General features: G+C 32.7%; 1 protein-coding gene across 1 annotated transcript in view; it reads left to right on the top strand.

The window, feature by feature from the left end:
* The window catches only part of LOC107437802 (aminopeptidase N), a 142756-nt gene that overhangs the window by 67125 nt on the left and 52848 nt on the right, over positions 1-22783 (top strand). The window contains exons 2-3 of the mRNA XM_043045904.3: positions 11176-11331; positions 20448-20550. Coding sequence (XP_042901838.2) covers positions 11176-11331; positions 20448-20550 — 259 coding nt within the window. The remainder of the gene's footprint in view (positions 1-11175; positions 11332-20447; positions 20551-22783) is intronic.

Below are 22783 nucleotides of genomic sequence, written 5' to 3'. Positions count from 1 at the left end.
AGGCAATTTTTGGATTACAATTGTAGGCACAATGAAAGGTTCCTCTTTGATGGTTGATAAATGGCCTTTTTTTCCATTAACTGCGTTTTTTTTTTCTTCTTTCGTTTTGACTATTCCTTTGAAGTGGATGATTTGAAATGAATATTTTAAATGATATCACCTGCGCTTTACTCTCCTTGGGCGAAAATTTTTAAATTATTTAAATAAAAAAAAGGAAAAGTTGAGAGCGTTTTCTTTTCATTCCATAATACAGAATCGATTAAGATGAAATTTGAACTAATGAAATGGTTATGGAATTTCTTTTCGATCACAATATTTCCCTTTACAAAGCATTTTCAGTCATGTTATTAATTTCTTTCTTTCTTCATCGACCTTGTTTCGTTCGTACTGAATAAACGAATTAAACTGCTTGCGGCGGAACGCATTCAACCTATTAACTCACTTCACTTCGATGTGAATAAGTTATCGTTTGCCACTTAAATGGGACATGGAATGAAAAGTGAATTAGCTTTACTTGTAATAAAGTTAGATGTTATTAATTTTTCTTTCGAACTTTTATCGAATTTTGCAAAAGTTAATGGATTGAGCTTACAAGAAACTGCTATACTTTTTCATGTTTTTTATATTCTTCTTAATTTCATCGAATTTAATTACGTTAATGTTTATCAAATCTCCTTTGTAAAAAAAAAAAAAAAAAAAAGGTTATGATGACACTTGAAAATAAAAGTTTCTCAAGTCAGTTATCAAGATTTTGATGACATCGCATTTTTATATAATAATGAATAGGATTTCGATTGATTTTGTATAAGTAATATTTTTTCTTTCTTTTCATGCAGATTGTGTCAATGAATTCCTACCAATCCATTCCTGTTTTTCATTCATAATTGTTTTTTTTCCTCTTTAAAACAGGAACGTTATTCATTACTATTGAAAATTTTGAACTGAGTTTCAGTTAGTTCATAATATTCAACAATTTTAAATATTCTAAACTTATCAACCGTTATGCAATTACTAAACAGTAAATAAGTTAATTTATTTATGTTGCAAAGAGGGTGGTGGGATAGCCTGGTTGGTAGGGTGTTGGACTATGTCCAAGAGGTCCTGAGTTCGATCCTCGCTGACCAAAGACTCTCCGTGTAGTAAACAGTGACGGGTGCATGTTAAATTTGTCGGTACATAAAGTCATCCATTTTCCCATAGCAAGTCATACCTCTGGGGATACTAAATTGGAGATGGATCGTTCTCTGGTTACGATCTGTGGATGAATGAATGGGTTAATCCTATAAACTTGTAGTAGCGTGTCTGTGGCTGAAGTGATATTCTTGGGATAGATGGTGCCACAGAAAAACGAGAAACGCACTCTCTGCCTTAAAATCGCTCCATTTCTTTCAGCAGGCTTTGCAAGTGGCATTAGAAACAACAGCATGCTGCTGTGTAGAACTGCGTCCAGTCAGCATATGCCATTAAAATGATGAATGCTATATCGTATTCATTTTTAGTTATTAGAAACTAACTTTTCGCTTAATGACTCACTAGATGAAAACCCATTATTTGTACGGGATGAAAAAAATAAATCAATATTGGACAAAACCATGCACAAAACAAAGTTATATACTTATACAGTCAACAAAATCGAGTTCCTTTTCTTTGTTATTATTTGCTGCTCTTCAGATGACTTTACGTTATCGTAATGTTACTGTGAGTGACAGAAATGGGCGGTTGTTGACTTCCACCGGTGAATGTTGACAATCTCATACTAGTCGCTTTGGTAAGTGTCCGAAATATATACTGGGTCTAAATAAGTGCCACTGCCCGGTATGCCCTACATCAATGTTTTTTTTAAAGTCAAGTGCCCAGAATGCATTTCATCGGTACTTTTGTTTCTCCTAATCTATACTCAGCAGATATTAAAATATCGAATAAATATAATAATAAATTAATATCAAATCGGATATAACAAATATTTCTGACATTCACCAAAGTGATTGTTGACATTCACCTATGAAAGTCGACATTCTCTTGATCTCGGTCTTTCACGGTAAATGAGCAAAACACGTTTCTTAAAAGTTCGTCCCATCAAAAATATTCAGCAGGGCTCGAAAAAACTCAGAAATTTTACCCGTCCCCGAGGGCGGCTTGTCCTTTAATGTACCCGTCCTCCTTTGAAACTAACCCGTACCTTCTATATAAATAAAAATATAATTTTCTCTTATTTATTACTAGTATTTATATAAATTGCACAATGAATAAGTAGTTACTAGGATTACATTATACAGTAATAGAAGAAATACTAGGTTATTAATAGTAAAACCCAGTATTTCTTTTATGAAATAATTTATTTCCTTTATGAAATAATTCAAATGACAAAGGTCAAGTTATCTGGAATGTCAATTTATCCGAGGTACTGCGTTTTTTTAAATGAATCAAATATGACGTTTGTCAGTTCCACAATCAAGTCAATAATTTACAGAGGTTTCTACAAAGAAATATGAAAGGGGTTTACCATTTAGGTAGATGTTCATAATTGGGTTTAACGTTTCTTGTTTAGGACCAGTACGTAATGTGTTCTTTTTTGTAAGTTCATTGCTGAAAAGCCCCTTTCCACCGCTGCAGTACTCCCACAATGAGAAAACATCAATTTCACCACGCGTAGTATGTTTCTGTATTTCTAGATTAGAGGGTCATTTTAGAAGTGAGGCGTTGGACTCTTGTAAGATAACAAAAATTGAAAATGTATCACGAACATTAACGGGAAAACGGCCGTCCGCGCGGACGTCGGATTCGAGAAATTTGTTGTTCGCGGGGAATTTTTGACTTCCGAGGACGGGCGGACGGGCGGTTTTTCGAGCCCTGATGTTCAGTATCATTTGGCATAATGCTGCTGCTCGAGTCTTTGACAGTCGAAATTTACCATCGATTTTCTGTGATAGTTATCGTTTTAAACAGCCCTAAAAACCCTAGTTTTTATGTTAAAACTGTACAATATTGATGTAATTTTAATAGATACGAACTATACCAACACAATACTTTGTGTATTTGGTAGATATTAAAGCTACACCCATAATACCAGTATTGCCTATAACCAAAATTAATAAAGCATCATTGACGACATGGCGATGTTTTACGTTTCTCCTATACGAATTCGTACCTTTTCTCCCTTCATTTTTCTTTATTATACTTTGCTTTTTTTATTTCATTAATTTTTTTATTTTATTTCATTTATTACCGAAATTAATCATCTTTAGCGTCAAAAATAGTATGGCGACTATTTTACCACAATTTATCCATTATTTCTGCCTTTTAGTACATTACTATTACTTTTCGTTTCAATTAGTACAGCTTAGTTAAAAATCCTCAGTGGTAGATGGGATAGTCCCATTACCTTCAGGCTAACCGTGGGAGGTTCTCGCGGTCTTCCTCTCCATGTAACGCAAGTGCGGGTTAGTTCCATCAAAAAATTCTTCACGGAGACAAATTTCTCCCAATACTTGATCCAGGAGTTCCCTCGTCTTCTGGATTGGGTTTAAAATGACAAGGCTACTGAGTGGAACATTGTCTGTCATTAACCCAAAAACTAGATCGGCTGTTCGACGACGGTTGTAAAATATAATAATATTAGTACAGATTCCTTAAATTTGTTAGGCATAATTTTATTTTATTTTATAACCAGTGCTGAACATTTTAATTTTGAATCCAACCTAGAAGACAAGATGATCAAGCATTGAGATAAACTAGGCTTCCTAAAGAACTTTTTAAAGGAACAAAGAACAAACCCAGATTGGCGTGACATGGAGATGAAAACCATGAAACCCTTCCACGGCTAGCCCGACGGCAAGGATATTCTAAAACACGATCCGTCTACCACTGTGGATATTTTACGTTGGCACTGTGGTTGGTGCAAGCTGATAACAGCCTTCATCGTGTAGGAGGTGGGCACAGGGCTCTAAGAATTTGTTGCTTACTAACAAAAATGTCTGGTAACTAGTGAAAATATAAACATCTGCTTCGTTTAGCGTTTTTTTTCCTTCAATATTTCTAATTTTATCAATACATCCATGCATAAAAATTAAATATTTACATTTGTTCTTCTGTTAAATGTTAAATACTTATATTATGTTCTGTTAAATACTTATAGCAATTTTTTTTTAAAAAGAAATATCAAAATAATAAAAGTCTGTGTATTTGAAGTATTATGTTTCTTGCAATTAAATAAGAATATTATCTGAGAATTTGTGGTTATGCATATCTAGATTCAATATGGTTTTATTTATGCATAAATTAAGAAGCAATTTCGTCAAAACTTCCGATTCCACGGGTCTCAAAAAAAGAAAATTCTGAAATCATGATTGACTTGCACAAATATAATGCGATTGCTTGGATAAAAACAAATCGTATTATTTTAATGAAATAAATGGAAGGAACGCATTTTTTCATTTTTTTTTTTAATACTAAATGATTACTTCTCGGAAATTTCAAATGGCGCATCTTCTTTTGACGGTCTCGATTTCATCGTAAATCATCAATGTAGTTATTCAGAAATATTTTTTTATAGATTACTACACGGTTTTTTGAAATCCCCGATATTTTTTTTTATGAATATTATAACAATATATGTGCGTAATTTTTAAAATCCCATCATTTTTCAAACGAAACTGTCGCGGCTCATTTATCTTCATTCTTGCGTATGAGTAATCACCCATACTTTTTTCACCATATTCGTTCGATTTTGCTCCTATTTCACCATAAATCCAGATGGTTTTTCCGCAATTGTTACACTTTTTTTTTTTAATATTCTTTTCAAGTACGTTTAATTATAGGTGATTTTCGTACTCGAATAATAATTTTTGTCACAGGCAAGCGATTTGCCCCGATTTCGTCATATTCCGACATTTTTTTCATCGTTTTTTGGACAATGATAGCCATAGATTTCTAAATTTTAAAAAATTCGATATTTTTAAAATGGAATTGTTAAGTGAATTTCTATTACTATTATTATTGAATCTCGAATCGCATAAATAATTGATTACCTTTCGATTTTCACCCGATTTTGATCCGAATTCATTGTTAATTCATGCACTTTTCTATCGCAGATCCGCAGTTATTATTAGTATGGATTTCTACGTGATTTTTTGAGTTCCAATTTTTTATCATTATCTATATATATATTTCTCTTACACGGCACCAAAAAAAAGCCTCATTGCGACTCCCCGATTGGCAACGTTAGAAAATCGACCAATGATTGCTGCTAAAAATGTCACATGGCAAATGTCACATGAGATGGCTCAACATATAGCGCTTTTAAAAACGGAAACAATAACCAGAGTGAGCATTATCAGGTTGTTCAATTCAGATTCATGCCCTAAAAACATGATAATATTTAATTTAAACTCAATTAGGAATTAATTAGGCTGGCCTTCTCCATGACTATAAATAAGTCACAAGGTCAGACTTTTGAGAAAATCAGTTTAGTATTGACTAAGCAAGTTTTTAGTCATGGACAACTTTATGTTGGCCTGTCAAGAGTTAAGTTATTTGACAGCCTTTCAGTTATTGCTCCAAGATGCCAAATCTATAATTGTGTTTTCAAAGAAATTCTAAATGCTTAGTGTTAATTTCTTAGAGCTTTGCAGAAAAAAATGTTTTTTGGAAAAAATTTAATTGAAACTTCTATTGGCAGTAGGCAAGGGGAACAGCCAAAATCAAAACTCCCCGATTAGAAATGCAGCATGGCGACCTCCACGTAGTATTTCTCGGGTAATGCTAACAGCCATGCATTTTAATTTATTGTATGTAAAACATACTTATTTTGTTCTAATGTTATGTACTTTATCACAAATGTTAATTAATATAGAAATTGATTTCAATAATGCTGATCACCAAAAAATATTTCATTTGGCGATAAAACAAATTTTTGTGTTCTTGAAAATGAAAGACTTTTTGAGGGTTATTATCTCACAAGGAAAAGTTAGGGTTTATAGTTTATATTTTTAAATAATAAAATTTTTTTCTAAAACTTTCAGAATTTCTAGCATTAACTAATTTATTATACACATTTAGTTGAATTTAGGTGAGTAACTGCAATATTTGATAATTTATTTTGCTAATATGATTCTCATTTAGCTAATGTTTTGATTTTTTCACCATGTACAATCTAAATAGCTAAGGGGCCGTTCAAAAAGTACGTACTTTTCGAAGGGGGGGGAGGGGATTTGCTATTTTGTACGGTTTTGTACGATGGGGAGGGGGGGAGGTATTGTACAAAGTACGTACTTTATAAACATACACCAAATTTAAATATGACTGTATCCTACACACTCCTTAATTAAATATTTAATTTTATTTAAAACATAATTATTTTAATTTTTATGAAAAAGGGGGGTAGACTAATAAAATGTACGTACTCTAAGGGGGGGGAGTAAGACCTTATGTACGGTAATGTACGAAGGGGGGGGAGGGGTTTAAAATTTCTCCATTTTTGTGTACGTACTTTTTGAACGGCCCCTAATATACTTTTTTAAAAGCCAATAAGAACATTGATAGAATTCTTTTACCTAAGTACAATACTATGTCTTTGATGATAAAATACTATGTCTTTGATGATAATATACTATGTCTTTGTGCTAGAACATTGTGTTCATTGGCGAGCGAGCGCAGCGAGCCATGGTTCACGGCGTGAACCACATAGGATTGCGTAGCAATTCTCGGGGGTTGGCGAGCGTTAGCGAGCAGGGGGCGGAGCCTCCTAGTATTCTTATAAAACGCGGAATCAGACATCTGAGGAATACGCAAGAGTGCGAAAATAATATAAAATAGGATTTTTTTACTGATGTTTGTTAAAAATGGGGTTGAAAACGAAAAAAAAAACTCGTTAGAGTTTAATTCTTAGACCTATTTTTTATTTCTAACTATATATAAAAATCTAATGATAGTGTCGCAGTTCTTGATTGTTAACGGTGCATTTTTATTGACCGGAAATTCACGTGGTAGGATCCAGTTTTCCCACATTCATTTTCATATTGGTTTGGTTGTCATTAGCATAAAATTGATATGAGTCATAAATATATTGTTTACCAATAAATATTTTTGTACCCCTCATTTAAAGGTATTTACCTGCACTATTATTATTAATTTTTAAAGTTGTTTGTTTTCTAAATGAAGAGTTTAAGAGGATTGTTATTATTAAAATAACGTAATTCTACGTTGCATTTTAAGATAAAGTTATTTAAATCGGTGTCTGATCTTTTATTAACCGTTTTACAATTGTTATTCTTTGGCGCAGATTACATCAGTACACTAAAGATGTATTACGATTAAAGATATTCGTTAAATGACTTTCAGCTTCATGCACAAAGTGATGAATGGAAAAATGTTAATTCAAAAAATGATTACTTGGAAAAATGATTTATGTTCACTTTGTGACGTCATAAGGAAAGTATTTGGAAGTGGATGCACAAGTGTTCTTTTTAGTACATGTATTTTTAACTGAATAATTTCAACTCCTTCAGGCCAAGAAACAGCAATTATTGCGAAGCAATCATTGGAATCGGTGAGGATCGGGGTGCTTAGCTCCCTACTTAATATCATGAACGCTAAAATAGAAATATATACATATATATATTTCTATTTTAGTTATAATTTTGAGTTATTTTTATTGCTTAAGTTGATTATTCTAATGCACCGCAGTTTACATGTCATAAAATTTGCTTTAAAAAACATCCATGCTTTATGCGTAAAGATTTGTAACTTAATAAAGAAAAAGATAACAAACTTGTAAAAAATAATGCCTGCAATAATCTTCCTTATCACCACTTTACAGATAACAACGTAAAACATCACCACACTATACTCAGATTTTTATCACCTCTTTATGGACAACAACTATAAATTTCTTCACTCACTTGAGATCATAAAACTTCTTTTTTTTTATTAGATTTAATGATGGCTGTAGCTGAGGAATTTTTTTGTAGCTGAGGAGTTAAAATTGATAAACTAGATTATTTTGTTGAAGTTTTCTGGAAAATCTTTAAAAGTAACAAAAATAATCACAAAATTAAAATTGCTTTTAAAAAAGTACATATTTAACTGAAATTGAGTTCATACTTTTGAAGTTTTGTAAATAATAATAAAATAGATGACTGTTTGTATTTTGAAGTATTTTTAATAGGAGATTAAGTCCCCTGTCAGCTGTCGCTCACCTACCCAGATGATTACTTCGCAATAATTGTTGGTTTCTTGGCAGAAGACAGTTTTTTCTACTAAAGTTAAAATTATTCACTTATAACATCTGTGTATACTAAAAGGAATTCAGTTTGCTTACGCTTGTGCCTCCACCTCCAAATATTATTATCTACTAGTAATATAAATATTTACATCTATTGGTAAACAGATGTAATCACTTTTTAAAGTAACATTTGTAAAGTGATTACATTATGTTGTTGAAACAAATTTGATGAATTCACAACCGTAATTTCATATTTTCGGTTATCGAACGGGCGTATATATTAAGTATTATTTTTGCTTGCATCTCATTCTACAAAAAGCTGATCGTTAAGTTCTAAATCATTTAACAGAGCTCTTTAACTGTAATTTATAACAGTGAATTAATGTTATTTGCACAAAAATAATAATTGTAAAATGGTTAATGAAATTAGACCACCTTTCTAAATAACTTTATCTTAAACTATAGAGCAGAATTACATTATAATAATAGTAATACTAAAACAACAATTCTCTCAGTTTTAAACTCTTGAATTAAAAGCGCAATAATAGCAGTACAGGAAAAAAACTTTAAATTAGGGATACAAAAATATTTATCGAAAAACAATACTTTTATGCTGACGACAGCAATACAATATAGAAATGAGTGAGGAACAAGTTTAACAGGTTTACTTCAAGTTTAACAAGTAATAATTATCGAAATAAATATCGAATGTGGTTTATTTTTATTCTATCAAACCACTCTTTTGTATATTTCTCTTCACACTTTCGTAATTTTAAAGTTCTTATATCTTTTCAACACTCAAAACTGTGACGGAATTCTTTGATAGAGAGAGTTAAAGGAAGAAAATCTGCTTCAAATTAGTATTTGATTACAAACAAAGAAATAAACGTTTTTATTTTATCAGCTTTAAAGAGTATTTTAATCAGTTTTCAGGGTCGTTCGTTGTAAATGTGGGGGCAAGAGAGCCACTTGCCCAAAACCTTGCTTACATAGGACTCTAAGGAGGCCTTTTTTGCAGATATATTCTAAAAAGATATTTTTTTAATTCATTACAACAACAAAAAATTTCGATTGTTTTTTTTTAAAAAATAATTCTTGGCATTGAAAAAACTTCATTTATTCTTTCAATCCTATTTGATTATAACTGTGACATACGAAGGTATCCACATGTTTAGAGTCACAGTCAAGAAAACAATTCAGAGAAAATAGAACATAGTTTTTTAAGGGAGGGCCGTTTTGTTGTGTATAGGTGACGCGTGGTATTTCTGTCGTAGTCCGGCATTCCTTTATTTTTTATGTTTTATAACAGTCGTTGAACAGCCGACCCAATTTCATGGGTTTACGAATACTAATGTTCAACTCCGTAGCTCCGTCCTTGTAATTTTGAATCCAATCTAGAAGACAAGGAAACTCCTGGATCGAGTATCGGGAGAAATATGTCTTCGTGGAGGACTTTTTTGGTGGAACTAACCCGCATTTGCGTTACATAGAAAGGGCAACCACTAGAACCTCCCACGGTTAGCCTGACGGCAAAGGGACCCATGATCCATCTACCACTGAGGATACTTCACGTCAGGACTGTGGTCGGTGCAAGCCGGGTGCGGAATTCGTATAGACTGGGATTCGTCTGGCATTCCTTGAAAGCAACTGAGCTCAGTTGCAGCTGTGTGGGTAAACTGTACGGTCAGTTCTGCGTCTTAAAAATGCTCAAATTTAACAAATCGCCCGCCACCGACGAGATGCGGTCAGTGATGCGCTTTTAGTCTGCAAAAAAACCTGTTTGCTGCATTCATTCATTGGCAGATATGTGAAGTAGCAAAATTTCCTGCCATGCCGACAGGGAATTTTGTTACTCTATGACAATGACCCTCTCAGCAGCTCAGATTTATTGGACTGTTTTGGTGGGAAGTTTTGGACCATCCCTCAATGCAGCCCAGACCTTGCGCTGAGTGATTTCATCCTTTCTGATATTTCAAACATCATTTTGGCGTCAACCACTACAACAATGACGAATACGTGTAAACAGCCGTGATCTCTCGGTTAACGGAGCAAGTTTTTATGAAAAGAGGGTGGGTATTCTAAATCTAGTTGTTAAGGTATGATTTGTGTTTAAACACACTTGGCAACTATTCTGCAGAAGAAAAAAAGAGAAACGTATGCGGAATCTGAATACAAATTTGCTTCTTGAAAATTTTCTCTCGTTTAGTTTTTATTTTCAAACGTCCCTTACTTAGAAAACAACCCTCATATTCAAAGATTTCAAATGAGTATTTCAACGGAGCATATGAACTCAAATTCTGCACTCCTAAAGGTTTCAAGCTTGTTATATTCTTAGGAGAATCAAAAGATAGTTTAAATAGGTGGTTGTTGACATCTGTGAATGCTGACAATAACTTTGGTAAATATCCGAAATGTATACTAGGTCTAGTGAAGTGTCATTGTCCAGTATACATTTACCCGGTATGCCCTACATCAATGTTTTTTTTTTAAGATCAAGTTCCCCTGATGCATTCAACCGGTACTCCGAACACTTATGTTTCTCCTAATCTATCCTCAGCAGATATTAAAATCTGGAATAAATATAATAATATCAACTCATAAATTAATATCAAACTGGATTTAACAAATATTTCGGACATTCAACGAAGCGACTATGTGAATGTTGACATTCACCGCTGAAATTCGACATTCTTTAGATTTCGGTTTTTCACGGTAACATATATATTCTTTTCGTTAGCCTTTAACGAAACTTTAAACGGTTTTTTAACAGTAGAAAGACATTCGATTTTACTTTAATTTAAAATGCTGATTGTAAATCAAATGTTTTTCTTCTATTCCGGGTGAGTGAATCGAACGTTTCAAACTAATCTGATGAGGAAAACTTTTTAATAACATTTTCAGTAAATATTGAACTACAATTTGATTCATGAAATGTTTAATATTTCTTCCAACAGGTGGTTGGCAACAACACAATTCCAACCCACTGATGCTCGCCGGGCATTTCCCTGCTTTGATGAACCCGGGTTAAAGGCCACCTTCAACATCACCCTCATCAGACCCTCCCACCTTACCAGTATCTCAAATATGCCACGGTACAAAACTGAAGAAAGGTGACATAATATTTTTTATTTTATTATATAACTGGACGACTCATTTTTAGGTTTTCAATTATCAATGTTCAAATCCATCGATCTTATTGAACCCGACCCAGAAGACAAAAGAAGCTATGTATTAAGCATTGAAGCAATGCTGGCCTACCTGGAAGACTTTTCAATGTAACTAGCCCGTCATTACGTTAAATAGAGAGAAAATCCTCGAAAACTTCTGAAGGTAAGTCCTGTGGCAAAAGAGGATCCGATATTTTACATCAGCACTCTGGTCGGTGCGAGCCAAGAGCAGAATTCATGTCGACCAGTCATTGCTGGGTTTCGAACCTGAGTCACTTCATTGGGAGGCAAGTATTTTATTCCCTGAGCGGTATTAGTATCAATATTCAGACATTCAAACATTTGGGCCTCCCATATGACTCCCTCGGTGTGCTGATAAATATTTGACCACTTCCCCACATAAATATTTTTTTTTCTTTTTCGCAGCGCACCTGGAGTAGCTTATTTTATTACTAACTAAAATACATATGTGTGTCATCTATTCGAGTGATTTCACGTCGTTTTACACTCAACGGTCTGCAATACACTTCATTTTCGATCTCTATGTCCTATCCTATGTAACCGTTAAAATATTCATTTCTTAAAATAGAGTAAAATAAAGAGACTGTTTCTGAAAATTAAGTAAACGTTCAAATAATCATTTCTAAAGTAGAATAAAATAAAGAAATTGTTTAGAATATTATAAAATACTCATAACGATTCCATGCTTATTAAAAAAATAATCTAATGAAGATGGAGTGCATTTTCGACGAAAAAAGTGATGATCAAGTGGCTATTAACAGACAACTTTTTTAATAGACATTCAGTCGTCCTTTCCCCTACAACACAAAATGTAAATAATTATTAAAATGATGTTTTCGAAAAGATTTTAAGCTATTCGAATTTCACGATCGAAACCAATAGCAGAAAAAACAGGTTCGAAACGCTTTTCCACATATTTTTAAATAGATTTTTAAAAAAAATCAAATAATAACAAAAGAAGTAGAGACAATTTTCTTTCTTTCTTTTCTCCACTTTCACAAGTCACGGCTCATTTGGCTGATTTTTTTTTTATATTTAAAGAACACACATTCGATTCTTTTTTTCTTTTTTTTCCTTTTTAAGGTCAGATAAAAGAAATTCGCTCTTTCTAGGTGTAAGTTTAATTGAGGATTAACCTGAGCAAAATGGAATAAAAAAGGAGAACTATTCCAAACGATTCGGAATGTTTTCGTTCGATTTGAATTGAATTTTTGGTTCAATGCTCTTGGCTGGTATTTATTCTTATTTATTCACTCCATAAAATTGTTTGGCATTCGATTTGGGCAGCGGAGAGAAAGTTCTTTTTTCTTTCATTTCGTTCTCTGAAGTTTAATTAAACTGCAGATAAAACTCAATTTCGATCTTTTGAAAAATTCCTCAAATAGTATCCTCTATGTATTTCTCATTTCTGAAAATAGTGTCGTAACTATAACAACAATAAAATTTCTGCCAAGCTAACTGAAAGTTACTGTAAGAGAAATTAAAAATTTGAATTATTATTATTACTTAACAAAATCTAAATCTGTGGCTTCAGGTTCTAATCGCGCAACTTCAAAATAAACGGATTTTTAATGTTTCAGAAATGTTTTTTGTTCTGCTCTCAATAACTTGTAAGGAAGTTGACCGAAACGTCACTCACCAATCGAATATAATTTTTTTTTTCGTAAGTAGTTTTTAACGTTAGGAAATAAAATCGCTGAAAAAATATAAGTACCGAACGAAAACGTACTGAAAAAAGGACCTGAACTATATAATAAATTAAACGTCCGATTTGATTCGAGCCGTTGAACCTGAATTCGACTGTTTCATCGTGACAAACGAGATAACTAGTCTTCCAGGCGCCCTATTGCTGTTCCCTAGGGACGATATAACTCGTCCTCTACACAATGTTTTTCTAGATTATTGAAGCGTGCCCTGAAATGTATCAATATTTTTCAACATTTCCAGTTCCTAATATTTTGTCTGTTTTAGCAATGAGGGGGAGACTTTTGCCCGGATGAAAGTGTTGATGTAGTTTAGTAATTATTCGAAAATAATTTGAATGAAATATTTCTTAAATAAGAGGAATAAAAGGATAATACTTAATATAAACTCACATTTAAGTAATATACAATAGTATATAATACTATGTTAAAAAATCGTAAGGATCGCCGTTGCTTTAAGTCTTCAACTTGAAGTTGCACTTTGCTTTGTTGCGCAAAAATTATAGTAGTAGTAGTTCATTTACGTCGCACTAGAGCTGCGCAATGGGCTATTGGCGACGGTCTGGGAAACATCCCTGAGGATGATCCGAAGACATGCCATCACAATTTTGATCCTCTGCGGAGGGGATGGCACCCCCGCTTCGGTAGCCCAACGACCTGCACGCGAAGTCGAGCACTTTACGGTAGCACAGCTTCACGAGGACCAATACCGCACAACCTCGGTCCCTACGCAGACTGATCCAAGTGGGTCACTCACCCGCACACTGACCGCAGCCAGTGATGCTTGACTTCGGTGATCTGCTGAGAACCGTGTCTTAACGATCAGTCCTCTGCTGGACCGCAAAAATGATAAGATTTAGAAACGTGAAATTACTATGGCAGAAAAAAATTTACATTCCATAATTTGTTCGAGAATTATTAGTTGTCATATTTGTTAGAAAAAATAACTTACAGGCCGCAGAAATGCAACTACACAGTTCAAATCATATTTTCTTATGAACTTAGCATAGAATTTTTTTTCGAAATTCCAATTTGTTCGAAATTTATTAAAATGCTAATTTTTTTTCTAATTTTTTCGCACTTTTTTATATTCTGTTTTAAGGTTACATTTTGCTTTGGAGTGCAAAATCTATAAAACTTAGAAATTTGAAATTACGAAAGTGTTTTAGAAAAGTGTACAAAACAATAAGTACGACGGAATAAAAAAAAAATTAAGATTCGATTCTTAGTTTATTAACTGTTAAACTTGTCGTAGAAAAATCAAGTTCGTCGATTTATTGCCTGTTGAAATGCAACTATTGAGTTGAAATTTAATAAGCTGATTAGGACCATTTTGTATTATGACTTTGACATTGGTATTTTAGAAATTTCCATTAATTCGAAAGTTATTGCAAATTTAAGTGCTTGTTCATGATTTTTTTTTTCTCATCTTTTTGCGGTAAATATTTATTACTATCTGAATACCCGTTCATCGTACGGGATGAATAAAAAAAGTATTAATCGCAGTACTAAACAATACTACGAAATCATGCACTAAATTAAAAGGCCTATTCTGACACAGTTGAAGTGCTAAGTGGAAGAACAAGGTAAGTGACATTTTAAGAGTATTTATGAGTTAGTGAAAAAAAACAAAGTAATTACATTAAAATAGGTATGATTAGAGCCCACAAATGAGAGAGGCCGCCGGTGCAAAAGCTTTCAACTTGCAGAAGAGCAGCTACAGGATTTGGCAACTTATCGCTACAAATGACGCTAACCTCAAATAAATAATTCGGAAAACAGAAAAGCGTGTTTGTGTACATCGACTTACATTGGTTTTGCGGAAACTCTTTTTTTTTAGTACTGGAACAAATTCATTAAAAAATTTATTAGTGTTATTTAAAATGAAAATATTATTCATTATTAGATAGAAGCAGTTTATACACAGTTTTGGTTTTTTTATAGTTAAAAAATAGAAAAAAAACGAAGCTAATCGAGAAGAATCAGTAAATTTATAATTGCATTAGATTTAAGCTCATTTGAAATTGATCCTGGTTTTGGACAACATATTCCTTTTAGTCTTGGAGAAATTTTTAAAAGATTTGGAATAGCATAAGGCCTTAATTTTTAGTTACTTTTTACTTAAAAGTTGAAACTCTACAAAATGAACTAGTAAGAAAATTTTAAATACTGTTTTATATTTTCATGCTTAAATTAAATCACATTAAGAGATTTTGAGTTTAAATTTTATTAACATACTCCCATTAACTTTTATACAACTGAAACTAATTATTTCAGCAATTTAACACAATAATTTTAAAGGGAGAAAAAAAGCAACATTTATAGATCCAAAAAAGCATGAAGGATCACATATTAAATAGATTTCTTACTAAAAAATGTAAACAAGCAGTTTGAATTTTAGTCGATATGTTATCATCAGTAATTTAAAAGAAAAATGAAATGAGTAAGGATTAAAGAGCTCAATATCTGACATATTAGTGAATCGAAATGAAATACAAATAGAAACAGGTAAATTTTTATTTTTAGCAAAACAAAAGGAAATACTTAAAAGCGAATGCAAAACTTGGCGATTCTGAAATAAGTTTGGCGAATACTTATTCTGCCAATTTCTTGCCTTCATTTACTTAGTTTTATACTGCGCAAACTCTCAAAATTGGTAAAAAAAATTATTAAATGTTGTTTAAAGGTCATATTTTAAGTAACTATTTACTTAATAAATGCAGTTTTCAATGAAATTCTTATATTTGATACATAGTTAGAGCTATGCAACTCAAGTAACCCTGAAAAATTATTCATTTATTTATTTTTAAAAAAAAACAGACAAAAACAAACATTTAGAAATAAATTTTAACAACTTAATATCGTTTATATTATCGTTTTATATAAGTAAATAAATTCAATAAATTATATATAAATGAGTATTAACTTCATATAAGCGACCTCCACTTCCAGACTGCCAGTTGTATCTTCTGCAATTTATTACCCAATTTCTATTTTTTTTAATGGAAATCTAAACATTAGAAAGATTAACTTCCTTTTAAACTGTTTGTTCAATTCATCGCTGCACAATTATTAATAATTTTAAGTATATGAATGGGCATCAAATTCTCACGCTAATTTTAACACTTGGTGAACTTTTTTGCTCCATAATGACGGTCAGTTCATCTCCCTCTAAAGCGGAGCCTTTAGATATATTTTTGCTTTCACTTTAATGTCAACACAACTTATTTACATCGATTTTTAGTATGCTTGCATCGTTTTTATTTTCCCATTGGGCAGTAGTAAAGAAAATAAGAATTATTAGTCCCGCCGTCTAATAAATCAGTAATAAAATTGTTCGGAGACTACTTGTTTTTCTTACCCTGATTACAGTCTCCCCGAAAATGTCACTTATATGATTTTTACATAAAATATTTTCAATGAAGCTAAAATAATTTCATTTTCATTTGTTACCCTTCCCGGTAGCTTTATAATATTATTTATATCAGGGCTCGAAAAAACTCAGAAATTTGACCCGTCCCGGAGGACGGCTTGTCCAACAATGTACCCGTCCTCCTTTGAAACTAACCCGTAGCTTCTAAATAAATAAAAACATAATTTTCTCTTGTTTATTACAAACATTTATATAAATTGCACAATGAATTAGTAGCTACTAGAATTACATTATACAGTAATAAAAGAAATAATTTATTTCTTTTATGAAATAATTTAAATAACAAAGGTCAAGTTATCTGCAATGTCAATTTATCCGAGGGTACTGCGTTTTTTTAAATGAATCAAATATGACGTTTGCCAGTTCCACAATCAAGTCAATGATTTACAGAGGTTTCTGAACAGAAATCTGAAAGGGGATTTCCATTTAGGTAGATGTTCATAATTGCTTTTAAAGCTTCTTGTTTAAGACTAGTACGTATTGTGTTTTTTTGTAAGTTTATTGCTGAAAAGCCCCTTTGAACCGCTGCAGTACTCCCAGACAGATAAAACATCAATTCTAATAACAAAAACTGAAAATGTATCACGAACATTAACGGGAAAATGGACACCCCGCGGACGTCGGATTCACACACACACGCACGCACGCACGCACACATTGATGGAAGTAATCAGCATTTGCGTTACATGGAGAAGAAAACCAGGAGAACCTCCCATGGTTAGCCTGACGGCAAGGGGAATCTAACCCCTGATCCGTCTACCACTCATATTTCAAGTCAGCACTGTGGTCGGTGCAAGCCTGATGCTGATATCGGATGCGACCAGCCATCGCTGGGATTCGAACCCGGTTCACCTAATTGGAAGGCGTACGTTTTTCTTCTTCAGTATTATATTAAATAAAACACGTTTTGTGGCTCATCTCATTAGAATTGAGATTAGCTGCATCACTTGGCGTGGTGATATTGCTCGCGACTATCTCATGATAGTCACAATTTACGTGTATCAAGTCATTTTTTACGGTACATATCCCTTTTAAAAGGGTTCTACAGTATCGGTATTAAAACTGCTTGGTATTGGTTCAATTTTAATAATTACTAAATGTATCCAGATAATACTTTATACCTACATTAGTATATTTGTTACTTATTGTTTCAACATTTGAGTTTTGTGCTAAATTACATTGATCAGAAGCAACAAAATTTGAAAAAAAAAAAAAGATTCTTTTAATTAAGACCTTGATGACGAAGATTTCTCCTTTAATTTAATGTTACTAATATATAAGTATAGAGGAAAAAGTTTTTTCTTAATTCGAATTCATCAAAATATTAATGCACTATCCTTGCTACCACTTTGAGAAAAAAAAACATGTTCTGAAACAACCCGTTGCAGAATTCTAATTAAAACTGCACCATAATTACCATAATACCAGTAGTTACCGAAATTAATTAATTGTCTTGAGCGTCATGCCAATTTTCTACGGTTCCTCAAAATGAATTCATAAACTTTGTCTTTTAGTTTATAAGTTTTCTTTTTTATTTCAATAAATACATATTACTTATAATAATTAAAAAAAGGGTGAATAAGAATATCCCTAAAATGAATCTTTTTACAGTTAGCTTTCTTTCCATTTTAGTAGATAGATTTATTATTTATTTCAATTTAACAAAATGAAGAATCATTGTCGTCAATAATAGTATAGCAATTTTTTTACTGTTCCTATAAACGAATAAGTATTTTTACTCTATTGATGTCGCCTTTTAATACATAACTTATTTCAAAATTAATTTAAAATCAATGTCATCAATAATAGTATGACAATTTTTTACGTTCCTTCAAAGCGAATCAATACTTTACCGTTGATTTTTTCTTTAAATACATAATTATTTTTTTTTAACTTTGATTACCGTTGATTTTAAATTATTTACTTTTATAGAAACACATTTTAAAGGGATTACTATAAACAAAATAAACACGTAGTATCAGATAATTTTAAAGAATATTAATTTTGTCACGTAGTCCACAAGTGCTACCACATTAATGCTGTATATTGAATTTATCTGACATAAAAATAATCAAATATTAAAAAACTAGCAATAAACTATTTTTTGTGATCAAATTAGGCTACAAGCTAACAAATATGACTTATGTTACCTTGAAAATACCTGAAAAATTGAATCGCGAAAAGTTAAATTTAAAACCAGTCAGAAAATACCATTTCGTATTTTGCTCATCCCGTTCGAACAGTTTGTCGTAGGATATGTGCTTATGGCGACCGCGACCTTCCTCATACTTTCTCTTTGCCAAATTTCATTGGTTTTAGTCGTAATATATTTCTATGAAATGAATATTTTTCCCTTTTTTTTAATATTTTGTTTACTTTTATTTGCTTTTTTATTGATAGGTGCTATGCTGTTAAATGATATTCTATCATAACAAGTTTGTTCAAAGCAAAATAAATAAATAAAACAAAATAATATGTATTCTAAAATCAAAAATGAAACCAAAATGGCAAGGGCATATAAAAACATAAACAAACTTTAGCAGAGCTCTTAAATTTCGGAAGCTTTAGAGACAAGACGAGAAAGAAAGATTATTCTGTATTCAGTTCTGTTGCTTTTATAAATGACATTCGTATGACTTCTCTCCCTCTGTTAAAATACTAATGGATAAGTTTCTTACGAAAACCTTTATTTCGAAATTACATATAAATGCATTCTGAAAAACGTATTAAGAAATTCTTTAATGATTTCTTTTTACGACTAGGACATAACATAGAAAGTCTTAATTTAAGTTTAGAATTATTTTATAGCAGTTAGAATATATAGAAAGACTTTTTGTTATCTATAATTAGTTCTCGTTGGCTTCGCATGAATCTTTTTTCCCTTTAAAAATCGATGTTTTCCTCGAAAACAAAGAGCATTTTGTTAAAAAAAAAATAATTATCAGAATTGTAGGTAAAAGCATTTTTTTAATATGTTTATCTGAAAGAACAGAACGATTACCTGAATTTAAAAAAAGTGTATCAATTGCACTGGAAAAAAATATTTAAAGTTAGAAATACAGCTTGTGCTACGATAAGAAGCAAATAAGTAATTTTTCTTGTTAATATCCTCGCGCGGTATTTTTTATCACGAGTTAAACAGCCAATAATTACCAAATGTGGATTTTCTTTTATTCCATCGTATATTTTGCTACAAACTTAATTCTACATAATTCCAAACTTCTAAATCTTATTTTTTGCTTAGCAAAATAAAACGTAAGGTTAAGCGGTGGTGACGTTTACTATTTTTTATTGAGACAATAATTACTTAAATTTTAAAGCTTTATATTTCAAAGCCTTTTTATTATTACATCAAAAAGAGCATCCTGGAGGAGCGTTCGCCTTCCAATGAGGTGAAACCCAGCAATGGCTGGTCGATACGAATCAGCATCCAGCTTGCACCGACCACAGTGCTGACATGAAATATCCTCAGTGGTAGACGGATCATGGGTTAGAGTCCCTTTGTCGTGAGGCTAACCGTGGAAGGTTCTCTTGGTTTTCCTCTGCATGTAACGCAAATGCGGGTTAATTGCATCAAAATGTTCTCCACGAAGGCAACATTCCCCCCAATACTTGATTTAAGAGTACCCCTTGACTTCTGGATTGGATTCAGAATTTCAAGGCTACGGAGTTAAACGTTTAGTAATCGTAAACCGAAAGAAATTGAATCGGCTGTTCAACGACGGCTGTAAAATGAAATAAAATCCATCAATGAGCATTTGATTGCAATGAGCATAGATGCTTCCTAATGACAGTCCATTTCCGTGCTGTACGCCTTTCCAAAAAGAATACTGTGGTTGTGTCAAAGTATATTAGTTTATATTTTGCTCATAATTGAATTGGATAATTTCCTTTTTTTCCAGAGATGATGGCTGGGTGGCTGATCATTATGAAACAACTGTCCGAATGTCCACCTATCTCTTGGCTTTCATAGTCAGCGACTTCGTTAAAAAAGAAGCTCCCAACGTAAGACGGTTTTCTTTTAATATAAATGCTATCATTTTGTAAATTTGGTTACAATCCCTCCATCACTATTCACCTTGAAGTTACAGAGTTAAAACTTGCAATGAATGGAAACATTTAAAAAGTTAAATTTCCATATTTTATATTTATCGGGAAATTTAGCCTAATTGACAGTCAGACGTTTTTACCAAGATTGAAATGACCCAATGGAGACTCTGTGTTTATAAGATAAAAAGAAAGAGCAGCTGCTTTTCGATATTTTGCTAATATTAGGATAACTAGATGCCAAATAATATGATCTCAAGATATATCGATATGTGTTTAGTGCTACACAGCAGATTCAAACTCCATTCAACAAAAGAGGGGAATTAACATATGTGCAAAGCGATGATTTTGTTTGGGCCAACGATTCCGAAAGAGATTTCTTCAGTTTGCACTTATTAATGCAGAGCAATGCTGTCGAATGCAGCGAAAATAAGGCTTGGACCCATGAAGCAGTGCAGCGTGCAAGTGAATGACATCGTAGATCCGCGAAGCGGTGAGTAAGAGCAAGCAGACTAGCTTTTCGCTTCAATCGGCTACTTTGTTTATAGTAAAATTTTGCACTTCCGGGATATATGCATCCTTTTGACTAGTCGAGAGTTGTGAATGACAGGTTTAATTTTAATAATATACAGCTCCCCGAGAAATAAAAAAAAACAATTCCTTACGCACATAAATAAAAGTAACTTTCTATGTAATGACGTAATAAGCCGTTTGATGTAGCAAACCAAGTACTTTCGTATCTTTGTGGAGTTAGAAAGAAATAAAAATTTCTTCTTTTTTTAAAAAATTCAAATGTTGTTGGCGTAGTTTTAGTTTATATTTTTAATACTGATTAGCAAATTGATGCAACAGTATGCAAGATTTTCTTCACAGAATTCCTGATTTTAGTTTAGAGCTTTTCGAAGAGATGGTGCTGTAAATAGTAAACCTGCAAATCAAAAGGAAACCGAAAATCTTTTCCAATTTTCCTTTCAATGAATGAATATCACATTGGGTTCAAAATGTCCATCATCAGCCATGATCAACAGAAGTCACCATCCATGGTAAAAGGGACTTACAGTGCCATCTGTCTGAAAATTTCATTCATAGAAATTCTGAGTCAATCATCAAGTGTCTTTCAAAGAGATTTTGTTCTGACAGATACTCTCAGAGGATCCCTTGCAGAAAATCACAAAATCTTGATGCTTATTCGGGAATCTCGTTGAACTATTTGACTTTGTCTGCATCAATGTTAGTGAAGAAAGCATAAACTCGCACGTTAAAGAGATTTGTGTTTAAATATAGAAATACATGAATACATTTGTGTGGGTTGGGTTTGCATACATTAATTTGAGTTTCTTTGTTTCAACTTTCCCATATTCAAGAATTTAATCTTTGGAAGGCTAACCTATGGTATCAAAACTATGCAGAGATTTATCGATCATCTTTTTTACATAGATTGTAGTCTTTTTGTGATGCACATCTTTGCGTTAATCTCTCTCTTAAAATCTGAAACTTTTACTCTCATTTTTAATATTAATCAACAGAAAACTCAGGAGAAATAGGGTTGTTTGATTTGAAACAACATTTGGAAGACAAAACTAACTCGGTCGCTGATGGCGAGAGTAGAATGAGATGTGGAATGAAATCCCCTTCCTTCCTTCACGATGAGTTAATGTACACTGAAGAACCAAAAAACCTGGTACAGGCATGAGTATACAAATAAAGGGCTATGGAGCCAATCAAAGTATAGCGCTGCGATCCGCTAAGCGTATATAAGACAACGAGTGTCCAGCACAGTTCTTAGATCGGTTACTGCTGCTACAATGCTAGGTTTAAGTGAGTTTGAACGTGGTGTTATAGTCGGCGCACGGGAGATGGGACATAGCATCTCCGAGATAGCAATGAAATTTGGATTTTTACGTACGACTATTTCACGAGTATACCGTGAGTATCGGAAATCCGGTAAAACATCAAATCTACGACATCGCTGCGGTCGGAAAAAGATCATGCAAGAACGATATCCGAAGATATCCCCACCCCCTCTTACTTCCACTGGTTTATGGACAGCCCTGCAGGATTCATGGTGTCAATTATCTCCAGCACTACTTCACACATTGATCGAATCCATGCCACGTCGTGTTGCGGCACTTCTTGCGAGGGCCCTACACGATATTAGGCAGATATACCAGTTTTTTTGGCTCTTCAGTGT

Source organism: Parasteatoda tepidariorum, chromosome 5 (assembly GCF_982258835.1).
Source record: "Parasteatoda tepidariorum strain Cologne lab strain chromosome 5, Ptep-v5.0, whole genome shotgun sequence".
Lineage (NCBI taxonomy): Eukaryota > Metazoa > Arthropoda > Arachnida > Araneae > Theridiidae > Parasteatoda > Parasteatoda tepidariorum.
Note: the sequence above shows the minus strand (reverse complement) of the source record. Positions and strands in the feature narration are given on the sequence as shown.